This window comes from Xenopus tropicalis, chromosome 5 (genome assembly GCF_000004195.4).
Source record: "Xenopus tropicalis strain Nigerian chromosome 5, UCB_Xtro_10.0, whole genome shotgun sequence".
In the NCBI taxonomy this organism is placed as follows: Eukaryota; Metazoa; Chordata; class Amphibia; order Anura; family Pipidae; genus Xenopus; species Xenopus tropicalis.
This window is the reverse complement of record NC_030681.2, coordinates 57,606,291-57,621,095: the sequence shown is the minus strand read 5'-3', so window position 1 is coordinate 57,621,095 and position 14,805 is coordinate 57,606,291. Positions and strand designations below refer to the sequence as shown.

Here is a 14,805-nt window from a genome sequence, read left to right as displayed (position 1 = left end):
CCTCCTGCCCAAGACCTCTTTCCCACACCTCATCACTGATAAAGAAAAATTACAACACTGTATAGCAGGGAGCCCCAACCTTTCGCACTTGAAAGCCACTGTCAAATGTAGAAAGGCTTGGGGAGCCGCACAAGCATCATTGGGGCTGCAAATAAGTTATTTGCTCTTTGGTAGCCTCTATGTAGACTATTTGTAGCCTCTATGTGAACTATGTGAATCAGCCTACAGGAGGCTTTGCTTGGTAGTACATCTTATTTTTATTCAACCTAAACTTCAAAAATTAAAAAAAAATCCAAGGGGTTGGGGAGCAACATGTTGCCCACAATCTACTGGTTGAGGATCACTGCTGTATAGCTACAATGACTTTAATATAATTGTTTAAAGTTTCATCTTTGGAAGATTGCCTTTCAACAGTGATTAAATTGGCCTTAGCATTCTTTAGTTAAAATAACTCCTGAAACAAAGTGATCTTAAATAAGCTTTGGGCTCATTATGATTTTCAAAAGCAAGAAAAGAGCAAAATGCAGCCTGCCTCCCTTTCTGTTTTTCCAGTGCTGCCAGACACAGCTCTTTGCATCGCTTGTATAAATGCAAAGCGAGGCATCTACCATGGAAAAGACAGTTTGTTGATAGGAAGTAGGTGTCCACTTGGATGAGCCTTACTGTATTCACAAGGCTCCTTGTGCTACTTGCAATATCAAGTTACAACCTGCAAAAGTCACAGATCATAGGATTCATCCTGAGAAAAAGCACTATAGGAACTGTCTCCTGGTTTGCTCTTATGCACATGTAAAGTCCTTGCATTTGTCATTGTTAATGTATCTCTTATATGCTATTTTTGTTATGCTGCCATGGGATCTAGATTTCAAACCCATTCAAGAGAACAGAAAATGAAGATGGCAAAAAATAAGAATGCAATGGTATTCACATATATATTATTTTTGCGCAATGAAACAACACAAAAAGCTGGCTAAAATAATTGACTGAATCTTATTCCACCCAAAAATGGATTAGACAAGTTATTCTCTATTTCAAGTTATTCTCCTTGAATTTTTAAGGAAACTCATCTGGGATGAGTTGCAGGTGCCTGCATAGTGGCATAACGATGAGGAGCTGGGCTCCTTAGCAGAAGAGTTTTTGGGTGACCCCCCCAGGCAGTGTATATGTTTGTGGCTGCAAAAATGGTTGGTGCTTAATGTGACACAAGAACCTTAATGTTTCACCTTGAAACACAAGAACCTTAATGTATCCACTTAATGAAAAGTTATCAAGAAGTCTAGGCATGAATGCAAAAGGCCAGGCAGGCATGGCAGCAAGGCAAAGAGCCTAACAAAATGTTATTAGCTGTTTTCGAGTTCAGAAGGGGCAAAGAAGCAGTAATATTCACACATATAGGGGCAGATTTATCAAAACACCAGTTCGAATCCTGAATGGGAAAAATTCGGATTAGAAACGAAAATTTCTGAAGATCGCAAATATCGTATTGTATTGCTGATACGAAAGTCACAAAATTTTCGTACCTAACGGTTGTAAACAGCGGCAAAAACAATCCGATTTGTTCGCGCTAAAAATATGAAAAAGTCACGCAAGCGTTGAAAAAGTCGCGGAACATACGATTAGACCGATCGAACGAACGCTCGGAGCGTTCATGGATAAGTAAATGTGCCCCATAGAAATGGGAAAAAAAACGCGTGGAGGTTGATCTTATTCTAACTCGATGAGAATATGTAAAAACATTATAATCAATAGAAGAAATCATCTGTTGGCACCAAGAGATTAACCTTTATGCAATATCTAAATACAAGATCATTAATGAAATGCAAAGTGCATTTATGTGACTTTCCAATTGGCCACGCACAGAATATTATTTGTAACCAGTGAAATCCAGCTATGTTGTTCACGTGTGGGACTTTCCATATAGCCATGTGTGAAATACTAATCATTATGATAACCAGAATTTCTAAAGATTTGAGCTACATACCAAGGACTTCGCGCTCTTGGTGTTCCTTGCTTTGAAGAATTGGGTGGGAAATCCATAGCCAAGGATGGTGTTTTCGGAGTTGAGGAATTATGTAATGTATAACTAATCCCACAGTTAGTGCTAGGCCATACAGTACATAAGTAAGGAATGGCTGCAAAAAACAGAAGAAAAATTATAGCCTCAAACATTTTTAATGTCCCAAAATGTATTAACAAACTCAATGTGGGGATGTATCCCACTATCAGCAATAAAACATAACATTATGAATAGAAATAATGTTTATTCTGCCAGCACAGAATAAAAATCCCTATCCCATAAAAACATGACATGACCATTTAGAGGGGCCCCTCATGTGGTTTAAATACAATCTTCATTGGATATATGCCATTACTATATTTTAAGTGCACTTGTACTTATCTCCAAAGTGGTACTGCATAGATTTTAGTAACACATGGATGAACTGAATGCCAGCTTGCGTTCGGCTTTCTCACAAATAACAGCACACAGTCACCTCCTGCAATATCCACACATTAGTCATCACAATAGAGTGAAAAGAGTGAAAAGAGTGAAAAGGAAAGGGCCCATCTTCTAAATGGTGCTTGTCTCAAGTCTCAACAACTGTTTTGCTACCAACGGAGCTTTCTCAAAAGGCTGGATATTCGGAAACAGTGAGTTCTTAAAGGGAAATGCAGTGATGTCAGGCTCATCATACCAGATGTTGCCAAAGAGACCTGCAATGCACTGTAATTCATAAATTCTCACCAGGGCCGGAACTAGGGGTAGGCAGAGTTGCCATTTGCCTATGGTGCAACCATTGGGGGGGTGCATTTTTAAGGGGATTTTTTCTGGTTTTTCTATTTTTAAAAGTGGTACTGCAGAAGTGCTCCCCATCTCCACCCCTCTTTTGCGGGTGTGTAAGCTTTATTTCAATGCTCAGGGCCTCTGGCACTCCTGATGATGTGCTAGTGCTGCAACGTATGCGCTGTGGGTGGTGGTAAATGCACACACCAACATAAAAAAAAGGCTAGGCAGAGAGAGCTGACGCATTGGTGTGGCTTGCACGGAACATTGGAAGAAACAGCAGGAGAAAACCTGGTCTTATTTTCTTACACTTGTTGCTGGCTGCTGGCCCAGGTACATGGGGCAATATGATGGCTGCTGGCCCAGGTACATGGGGGCAATATGATTGGTGCTGGCCCAAGTACATGGGGCAATATGATGGCTGCTGCTGGCATAAGTACACGTGGACATTATGGTGGCTGCTGGCACAGGTACATGAGGGCTATATAGTGGCTGCTGGCACAGTTACATGGGAGCTACATAGTGGCTGCTGGCCCAGGTACATGGGACAATATGGAAGCTGTACATGTACAGGTGTACATTGGGGCAGTATGGTGGCTTATGGCATGAGAGGCAAGACAATTGCACTTTATTTTACTTCTTTATATTTGCTGTATTTATTACTTTTTTACTTGAACATTGAATGTATTAGAACTGTATGTTAAATATCTTTGTGTTTTTGCCACAGCCACATGAGCACTTTTCATATTTGCAAAGTTCAAAGTATAAATAGTGGCAGAAGGGTTTGCTGAAATATCTGCAGCTACATATTAAGCTACCTCAAAAATAGGCATGATGGAAATGGAAGGCTTATATCATCACTGAGGAAGTTTCAGCTTAGACAGATATTGCAATATTTTCATAGGTGTTGTGTTAAAAATAAAATGTTTTTTTTTCTGACATTTTTAGCATTTTGTTTCTTAACATTACATATTTATATAAAATGAAAGCTCCATTCATAAATGTGTTGTAATATTTCTTTATTGAAAATTGAAGCTATTCTTTGTATTGCTACCAAAAAAAAAAGAAACTGTGGAAATGGTACCTTCTGCCAGGCCCTGGTTCATACAAATGAAGAAGATTAATAATATATGGAAGATATTTAAATAATTATGCTATAAAATAGAAAGCAATTATAATATGATTATACAAATAATACAATCGATGATTCAGTCAATGAGAGATCTCATTATAAGAATTTGTCAGGAAGGAATTTTTTCCCCCTCTGCCAAAAATTAGAGAAGCTTCATATGGGGTTGTTTGCCTTCCTCTGGATCAACTAGCAGCTAAGCGTTAAGGTTAAACTTGATGGACATGTCTTTTTTCAACCTAACTTACTATGTTACTATGTGAACCATATCACAGATATCAGTAAATGATTCAGCATATTACCTCCACACAACTCACTGTTCCGCAGAATGTCAGTGCTAGCAGAACCATTATGCCATATTGAATCAATGATTATAAACCCAAATTTATTAATACAAAACCAAAATAATAAAGAAAAAATATAGCTGCTTATATTGGGAAATGAGGGGCCCGCCTTAAATGGTCATGTCAAGTTTTAAGGGGTTAGGAATTTGTATTCTGTGCTGGCAGAAAGTTTAAGGGAATCAACACCATTTTTATTTATAATTTTGTGTTTCATTGCTGATAGGGGCATAAGTCCCTGCCTTTAGATTGTTGTTTATAACAGAAGAAAAATTCTTACTTTAGCAATAATGCAATAGTGTAAGTGCTTTTTGTATATAGTTAATTTCAAATCTTTTAAAAGAATACACATTTAATTGCATGCTGCCACCTAGTATTCAATAATGTATGAAATAACCACATTAAAAAGTCAATATCTGAAATCAATCTTTCATACAGTGTTGTGTTTCTATATAGGAACCCTATATAGGAACAAAAATGTCCACAGCCCACTGCTGGACATAAGGCTCAATCCAATGGCAGAGCTGACTGGAAAGAAGGCATCCACTTCTTTCTTCCAACAATCTGCACCTGCACTAATCCCCAAGAGTAGGGATCAGGCTAAGATCTGGTGCTTTGGGCAGCACTGGACCTAAATACTGACTTGCTTACATGCACTTTACCATCTACCTTGCACAATCTTGCAAATATGTTAAGATGCACAAACCAGCGATCCCTTTATCTATTCCCCACACCAGGTTTTCTTACTGTTACCCAACAAACATATATTATTGTGCAGTTTTAACTTTTTTTCTTTAGCCTTTTTTGAAAACAAATAAATTTGGGACAATGTAGTTTGTCCAGAATCTAGATGTGTCTTGAATGAGGAAAGCACTTTGACTGGTAATAAATGGTTGATAATATCCATTAACTTTAACCTCTACCTGGAGCTTCTGGTTACTTATCTTTGGGCCAGTCCAAATGAGAGGTATTATAAAGCATACTGTTGTTCCAGGCCAATTAATGAATACTGGTCTGCAACACGATATTTGTAATTGTATAGAGAACTGGCTGCAGGATAGATTACAAAAAGTTGTGGTAAATTGGCATGACTGTTTAAGTTATTGTAACTGCAGTTATATTCAGTTGGTTTCTGTTTTGCACACATAACCTGAAACTCTACAACAATCAAGGCCCCCACTATCCCACTCCATACCTCTGCCACACTCCCCAGCACCTTCTGGGTCTGCTGTTTCTATTGTTTTCCATAAGACCAAAAAAAACCCCACCACATGCTTTACCATAGCTATTTTTTTAAAAATTAAGTGAAGTATATATAAATATACATTACTTACCCTTAACGATAGAAATACAGTACTTGCACTGATAGCATATGATAAAATAGCAACTATGATGCAGATGATGAGATCAGACTTCAGAATTTCTTTCTGCAATTTAATGAAAACATCACATGTTTTTGAGCTGTTCAGCTTTCATTTGTCTCTGTAATAGTAAAACAGTACCCTGTACTTTATATTGACTAAGGTAACATAAATCCATACTGATGACAAAACAATCCTATTTTTTTACTTTTAATGCTTTTTAGTACACTTAAGATAACCTTATCTTAAAAAACCCAGATTCCAAGCATCTAAAATTTAACAACCACATGACATGCTCTATGAAAGTGACACTAAATGCAGACAGACTATTTTTTGTATGAGTGATGAAGGTCTGGTAAAAATGCGTCACCTACTTTTTAGTCAGCATTGACCTTACAAGATGAGTAAAATCATCTACATCCTACTTATGCACCTAAGCGGGCATTTAGGACTGCACTAGTTGATCTAAGAACCTACTAGAAATGTTTCTGTTTCAGACTTGGTGATATCTAATAATACTGAACTCATCTCTAACATTTGTGTGGTTGAGCATTTAGGCAATAGTGATCATAACATGGTCTCCTGATAATGTTGCAGAGTTCTATATGGGATTAACTAAAACATTAACTTTTAGACGTGCAGACTTTGCTAGTATAAGGGCATGTCTGCAATGCATCAAATGGGAAAGGAATTTCACAGAGTTAATCACAGAAGGAAAATGGAATATCTTTAACCCTTTCCCTGCCAAGACCGTAGGTACTACGTCGTTTAAAAAAAAGCAGTTGCCTGCTAACGACGTAGTACCTACGTTCTTTGTCCCTTAGCGCCTCTCTCTGCATCGGCGGCAAAAGCCGCCGGTGCAGAGAGACAGATGCGCCCCCAACCCCGACGAGGGGGTTGGGGGGGGATGGTCCTGCGATGCGATTATCGCAGGACCATCCTACAAGCAGCAGATGCGATCGCATCGCATCTGCTGCTTGTACAGCTTCCTGCTTCCCCCCCCCAGAGCCGCCTCCCACCTACTTCCTCGGCGACTGCAGGAAGGAGAAGCAGGGAACCGATCTGACCTTCAGACAGGTAAGTGTGACTTTATTTTTGTTTATACACACTTTTACACACACTTACACACATTTATATACATTTATACACACATACAACACAATTTAGCACAGTTTTTTTTTTCCCACTTTGCACACTTATATACACTCATATACACTTATATACACTCATATACACTCATATACACACTGTCACACAACTTTTACATGTGCACATGTATACACAAACTCACAAAAACTTTTTAAATTTTTTTAAATTTTTTTTTTAATTTTACTTCTTTTTTTTTTTTTTATTTCCCCCCAAAACTGTTTATTTTGACAGCGTGACTATTGGATCAGATATTCTGACCACTAATTATGCTGTCGTGTGACTTATTTTGTTGTTTCATTGATTTGCACATTTTTATCCCTATATTAGTATTCCTGATCTGTTTTAGCGTAGCTTTGCCATGTGCAACTTTGGTGTACAAAAATAACTTTACCTATTTTGAATTCATCAGAATGTGTACTTTCCAAAAATATATGGTTTTCTGGGGGTCCCTGTGTACTTTGGGGGTCTTACTGCATATAATAGGCCGTCAGGGGGCTCTGTGTGCAAAAGCTGAGCTGGCAGGCGAGAAATCCTTATGCGCTATTTTCATTTTGGGGTCAGTACATACCGCAGACTTTGGTATATCTATGCATATTGGGCATCAAACTGTTCAGTAGACCTCTGGTGTTCCTATTTGGGGTGACTTGCCTTTGTACGCAAGAAATTGTGTGAGATAAATGCGGCAAACTGCAACATTTTTATACGATTTTCTCAAATGTCATAAAAACCACTAACTTTAGGAAAGCTTTGCAGATTGGTACTTTGCTGTAGAAAGGACTCTTTACCCTTGTTGGATTTGTCAGAATGTGTACTTTCCAAAAATATATGGTTTTCTGGGGGTCCCTGTGTAGTTCGGGGGTCTTACTGCATATAATAGGCTGTCAGGGGGCTCTGTGTGCAAAAGCTGAGCTGGCAGGCGAGAAATCCTTATGCGCTATTTTCATTTTAGGGTCAGTACATACCGCAGACTTTGGTATATCTATGCATATTGGGCATCAATCTGTTCAGTAGGCCTCTGGTGTTCCTATTTGGGGTGAGCTGCCTTTGTACGCAAGAAATTGTGTGGGATAAATGCGGCAAACTGCAACATTTTTATGCGATTTTCTCAAATGTCATAAAAACTACTAACTTTAGGAAAGCTTTGCAGATTGGTACTTTGCTGTAGAAAGGACTCTTTACCCTTGTTGGATTTGTGAGAATGTGTACTTTCCAAAAATATATGGTTTTCTGGGGGTCCCTGTGTAGTTTGGGGGTCTTACTGCATATAATAGGCTGTCAGGGGGCTCTGTGTGCAAAAGATGAGCTGGCAGGCGAGAAATCCTTATGCGCTATTTTCATTTTGGGGTCAGTACATACCACAGACTTTGGTATATCTATGCATATTGGGCATCAATCTGTTCAGTAGGCCTCTGGTGTTCCTATTTGGGGTGAGCTGCCTTTGTACGCAAGAAATTGTGTGGGATAAATGCGGCAAACTGCAACATTTTTATGCGATTTTCTCAAATGTCATAAAAACTACTAACTTTAGGAAAGCTTTGCAGATTGGTACTTTGCTGTAGAAAGGACTCTTTACCCTTGTTGGATTTGTCAGAATGTGTACTTTCCAAAAATATATGGTTTTCTGGGGGTCCCTGTGTAGTTTGGGGGTCTTACTACATATAATAGGCTGTCAAGGGGCTCTGTGTGCAAAAGCTGAGCTGGCAGGCGAGAAATCCTTATGCGCTATTTTCATTTTGGGGTCAGTACATACCACAGACTTTGGTATATCTATGCATATTGGGCATCAATCTGTTCAGTAGGCCTCTAGTGTTCCTATTTGGGGTGAGCTGCCTTTGTACGCAAGAAATTGTGTGGGATAAATGCGGCAAACTGCAACATTTTTATGCAATTTTCTCAAATGTCATAAAAACTACTAACTTTAGGAAAGCTTTGCAGATTGGTACTTTGCTGTAGAAAGGACTCTTTACCCTTGTTGGATTTGTCAGAATGTGTACTTTCCAAAAATATATGGTTTTCTGGGGGTCCCTGTGTAGTTTGGGGGTCTTACTACATATAATAGGCTGTCAAGGGGCTCTGTGTGCAAAAGCTGAGCTGGCAGGCGAGAAATCCTTATGCGCTATTTTCATTTTGGGGTCAGTACATACCGCAGACTTTGGTATATCTATGCATATTGGGCATCAATCTGTTCAGTAGGCCTCTGGTGTTCCTATTTGGGGTGAGCTGCCTTTGTACGCAAGAAATTGTGTGAGATAAATGCGGCAAACTGCAACATTTTTATGCGATTTTCTCAAATATCATAAAAACTGCTAACTTTAGGAAAGCTTTGCAGATTGGTACTTTGCTGTAGAAAGGACTCTTTACCCTTGTTGGATTTGTCAGAATGTGTACTTTCCAAAAATATATGGTTTTCTGGGGGTCCCTGTGTAGTTTGGGGGTCTTACTACATATAATAGGCTGTCAAGGGGCTCTGTGTGCAAAAGCTGAGCTGGCAGGCGAGAAATCCTTATGCGCTATTTTCATTTTGGGGTCAGTACATACCGCAGACTTTGGTATATCTATGCATATTGGGCATCAATCTGTTCAGTAGGCCTCTGGTGTTCCTATTTGGGGTGAGCTGCCTTTGTACGCAAGAAATTGTGTGAGATAAATGCGGCAAACTGCAACATTTTTATGCGATTTTCTCAAATATCATAAAAACTACTAACTTTAGGAAAGCTTTGCAGATTGGTACTTTGCTGTAGAAAGGACTCTTTACCCTTGTTGGATTTGTCAGAATGTGTAGTTTCCAAAAATATAGGGATTTTAGGGGTCACCCTACATTTCTGCAGCTTCTACCCCTCATAAAACTGCCATGTGTTTATGAATTAGGTAAAGATAAGCCATGAAATTAGTGTGCACAAGGTATATTTGGGGGTCTCTAAGTGCCATGTGCTTTGATAAACCTATGTACAGTGGGCATCAAACTGTTCAGTAGACCTCTGGGGTTCATATTTAGGGTGTTTTATCTTGGTACCTAATGACCTGTAAAAAATAAGATGCTGTATAGTGGAAGTTTTGAGGTGATTTTTGGAAATGCCATAAAAATCATCAAACTAAGGATAGCTTTATGGCTTGGTACTTTGGAGTAGAAAGACATGGGTACCCATTTTAGATTCGGGGGAATGTGTAATTTCCAAAAATATATGACTTTCTGGGGTGAGTGTACTTTTTACTAGCTTTATCCCACATATAATGATGTAAATGTATTGATTTTGCAGAAGCTGAAATGACAGAAATGATAGTTCATATGGGGGTATGTTCTCATTGGGGCCCCTACATGCCACATACTTAGGTAAACCTATACATATTGGGCATCAAACTGTTCAGTGGGCCCCTGGCGTTCATATTTAGGGTGTTTTATCTTGGTACCTAATGCTATGTGGGAGATAAGATTCTGGAAATTGGAAGCTTTGAGTGGATTTTTGGAAATGTAATCAAAATTGCCAACTTTAGGAAAGCTTTGCGGCTTGGTACTGTGGAGTAGAAAGACATGGGTACCCATTTTAGATTCGGGGGAATGTGTACTTTCCAAAAATATATGACTTTCTGGGGTGAATGTACTTTTTACCAGCTTTATCCCACATGTAATGATGTAAATGTTGATTTTACAGAAGCTGAAATGACAGAAATGACAGTACATATGGGTATATGTTCATATTGGGGCCCCTACATGCCACATACTTAGGTAAACCTATACATATTGGGCATCAAACTGTTCAGTAGACCGCTGGGGTTCATATTTAGGGTGTTTTGTCTTGGTACCTAATGACCTGTAGAAAATAAGATGCTGCATAGTGGAAGTTTTGAGGTGATTTTTGGAAATGCCATAAAAATCGTCAAACTTAGGAAAGCTTTATGGCTTGGTACTGTGGAGTAGAAAGACATGGGTACCCATTTTAGATTCGGGGGAATGTGTACTTTCCAAAAATATATGACTTTCTGGGGTGAGTGTACTTTTTACTAGCTTTATCCCACATGTAATGATGTAAATGTTGATTTTGCAGAAGCTGAAATGACAGAAATGACAGTACATATGGGTATATGTTCACATTCGGGCCCCTACATGCCACATACTTAGGTAAACCTATACATATTGGGCATCAAACTGTTCAGTAGACCGCTGGGGTTCATATTTAGGGTGTTTTGTCTTGGTACCTAATGACCTGTAGAAAATTAGATGCTGCGTAGTGGAAGTTTTGAGGTGATTTTTGGAAATGTCATAAAAATCATCAAACTTAGGAAAGCTTTATGGCTTGGTACTGTGGAGTAGAAAGACATGGGTACCCATTTTAGATTCGGGGGAATGTGTACTTTCCAAAGATATATGACTTTCTGGGGTGAATGTACTTTTTACTAGCTTTATCCCACATGTAATGATGTAAATGTTGATTTTGCAGAAGCTGAAATGACAGAAATGACAGTACATATGGGTATATGTTCACATTCGGGCCCCTACATGCCACATACTTAGGTAAACCTATACATATTGGGCATCAAACTGTTCAGTAGACCTCTGGGGTTCATATTTAGGGTGTTTTGTCTTGGTACCTAATGACCTGTAGAAAATAAGATGCTGCATAGTGGAATTTTTGAGGTGATTTTTGGAAATGCCATAAAAATCGTCAAACTTAGGAAAGCTTTATGGCTTGGTACTGTGGAGTAGAAAGACATGGGTACCCATTTTAGATTCAGGGGAATGTGTACTTTCCAAAAATATATGACTTTCTGGGGTGAGTGTACTTTTTACTAGCTTTATCCCACATGTAATGATGTAAATGTTGATTTTGCAGAAGCTGAAATGACAGAAATGACAGTACATATGGGTATATGTTCTCATTGGGGCCCCTACATGCCACATACTTAGGTAAACCTATACATATTGGGCATCAAACTGTTCAGTAGACCGCTGGGGTTCATATTTAGGGTGTTTTGTCTTGGTACCTAATGACCTGTAGAAAATAAGATGCTGCGTAGTGGAAGTTTTGAGGTGATTATTGGAAATGTCATAAAAATCATCAAACTTAGGAAAGCTTTATGGCTTGGTACTGTGGAGTAGAAAGACATGGATACCCATTTTAGATTCGGGGGAATGTGTACTTTCCAAAGATATATGACTTTCTGGGGTGAATGTACTTTTTACTAGCTTTATCCCACATGTAATGATGTAAATGTTGATTTTGCAGAAGCTGAAATGACAGAAATGACAGTACATATGGGGGTATGTTCACATTGGGACCCCTACATGCCACATACTTAGGTAAACCTATACATATTGGGCATCAAACTGTTCAGTAGACCTCTGGGGTTCATATTTAGGGTGTTTTGTCTTGGTACCTAATGACCTGTAGAAAATAAGATGCTGCATAGTGGAAGTTTTGAGGTGATTTTTGGAAATGCCATAAAAATCGTCAAACTTAGGAAAGCTTTATGGCTTGGTACTGTGGAGTAGAAAGACATGGGTACCCATTTTAGATTCGGGGGAATGTGTACTTTCCAAAAATATATGACTTTCTGGGGTGAATGTACTTTTTACTAGCATTATCCCACATATAATGATGTAAATTTATTGATTTTGCAGAAGCTGAAATGATAGATCATATGGGTGTATGTTCTCATTGGGGCCCCTACATGCCACATACTTAGGTAAACCTATACATATTGGGCATCAAACTGTTAAGTGGGCCCCTGGCGTTCATATTTAGGGTGTTTTATCTTGGTACCTAATGTTATGTGGGAGATAAGATGCTGGAAACTGGAAGCTTTGAGTGGATTCTTGGAAATGTTATCAAAATTGCCAACTTTAGGAAAGCTTTGCGGCTTGGTACTGTGGAGTAGAAAGACATGGGTACCCATTTAAGATTCGGGGGAATGTGTACTTTCCAAAAATATATGGCTTTCTGGGGTGAATGTACATTTTACTAGCATTATCCCACATGTAATAATGTAAATGTTGATTTTGCAGAAGCTGAAATGACAGAAATGACAGTGCATATGGGTGTATGTTCACATTGGGGCCCCTACATGCCACATACTTAGCTAAACCTATACATATTGGGCATCAAACTGTTCAGTGGACCCCTGGCATTCATATTTAGGGTGTTTTATTTGGTTACTTTATGACCTTTAGGAGTTAAGATACTATAGACTGGAAGCTTTGAAGCGATTTTAAAAAAATTTCACAAATTTTGATAAAAACCAATAACTTTAGCAAAGCATTGCGACTTGATAGTTTGGAGTAGACAGACAGTTGTGCCTATTCTGGATTCCCCAGAATCTCTTCTTTCTAAAAATGTAACATTTTCTGGGATAAACTTTCTGTTAGCGGAATTTTTGGCCTTAAAATCTAAAGTATGCAGCTTTCTGGAGCAGTGCTTTGGAAATTTGGTAGTGTATTGCTGAGAGTTTTTGACCTATACATGTGAGAAATCTCCATAAAACTATATATATTTGGTATTGGCACGTTCAGGAGACATGGGACTTTCCAAATCAGGTGTATTTTCATGCATAAAATATTTTTTTTTTCTGGTATGTGTGTTTATATTATGGAAAATATAATTTTTTTTCATTTTTTATACATTTAGAAGCCTATATCTTGTTACAAAATTGGAATTACACAAAAATTCTACCATATTTTAAAAGCTTAGGTTGTCCTGAAAAAAACAATATATTGTTTTCCTGGGTAAACTAAAAGTCCCCCCCAAGGAAAGGCCCCTAAAGTGAAACAGTGCAAAATGTTCAAAAACTGTCTGGCAGTAGAAGTTCCGCTTTGTTCAAAACGGCTGGCAGTGAAAGGGTTAAAAAGTAGCATGTATACAGGTCAGTATATTCCCCTTGTAAGCAATGAACGACATTGCAAAGTCAAACCTTTATGGTTGGATAACAGTATAAGTGTTGAGGTTGGTATGAAAAAACATGCTTTTAAAACATTTAAGGAAGCTGGGACAGCAGAAACTTTCATCAGGTACAAGTTAACAAAAAAAAACACTAAAGAACCATGAAGTATCATGTTTACTTCTTATTGAGGGTTTATGGCATGTTTTAAAATTGGTCTCCTTTAGGAATGTGATATCTAATTGTTCATAAGCAGTTCCCGTAGTATGTTTTTTATAGGGACTGTTTATCAGCTGCTCACTTTTTCCATTTTAAGATGCCCTTGGTGCAAGATCCAATTTAAGTCTACCGCCAGTTCCACTACATGTCATTATAGTTGGTAATAAATAATTTTGTACAAGCTGGCAGTGCAATCACCTTGACTGATCTGCATATGTTAGGACAAGCCTGCCACCACGTGACCTGATGCATGAAAGTCTCTGGAGAATATCTGCAGAAATGAGCTGCCATCATTAGCAAAAGAATCATTCTTTTTAAAGAGAGTAAATGCCCAAGCTAATGTCTCATCTGCCAACAAGGAAATAATGTAACCCACCTTGGAACACTCAGTAGCAAAATGGAAAGGCTAACACTTGACTGAATGAGATCAAATGCTGATGTAACCCCTACAAGACTAAGCATTAAGGTGGTGAGATCTGGGGTTCCCTTAGTCGAAGGGCACCTTGAAATCTGCCTCTAGACGATGCAGACAAGAGTATTTCACTTATATTTGTTTTTATTTTTCGTGGAGGTTGCAGGTGGTGGGACAGAAAGCAAAACTAAAATATTACACAAGATAAAACAGAGGTTTTTTGCCTAAATAAAAGGAGTTCCTTTTTTTGAAAAGAACTTAAGATACAATAAGAATAATATAAGAAATATGCACTATAATGCATTAAGATTTAATACAATTTGTAATATTGATTCAGGGAACAATTTTATAGCCAGTATAGCATCAGCAATTTTACTCATTGCAACTGGTAGCTGGCCTACTGGTGGGGCCGGAACTAGGGGTAGTCAGAAGAGGTACCTGCCTAGGGCGCAACGATTGGAGGGCGCCAGGCAGGAACTTCTCCTGCCTACCCCTAGTCCGCGCTCCCTTGTCATTGCTCCCACCGGTTGCAATTTGAATTT

The 14,805-nt window shown here is 38.6% G+C and overlaps 1 protein-coding gene across 3 annotated transcripts in view; it reads right to left on the bottom strand.

The window, feature by feature from the left end:
* pcnx2 (pecanex 2) overlaps nucleotides 1-14,805 on the bottom strand; it is a 141,582-nt gene that overhangs the window by 52,562 nt on the left and 74,215 nt on the right. For all 3 annotated transcript variants that reach the window (XM_031902350.1, XM_031902349.1, XM_031902351.1), the window contains 2 exons: nucleotides 5,587-5,679; nucleotides 1,982-2,132 (listed from right to left, as the gene is read on the bottom strand). In XM_031902350.1, coding sequence (XP_031758210.1) covers nucleotides 1,982-2,132; nucleotides 5,587-5,679 — 244 coding nt within the window. The remainder of the gene's footprint in view (nucleotides 1-1,981; nucleotides 2,133-5,586; nucleotides 5,680-14,805) is intronic.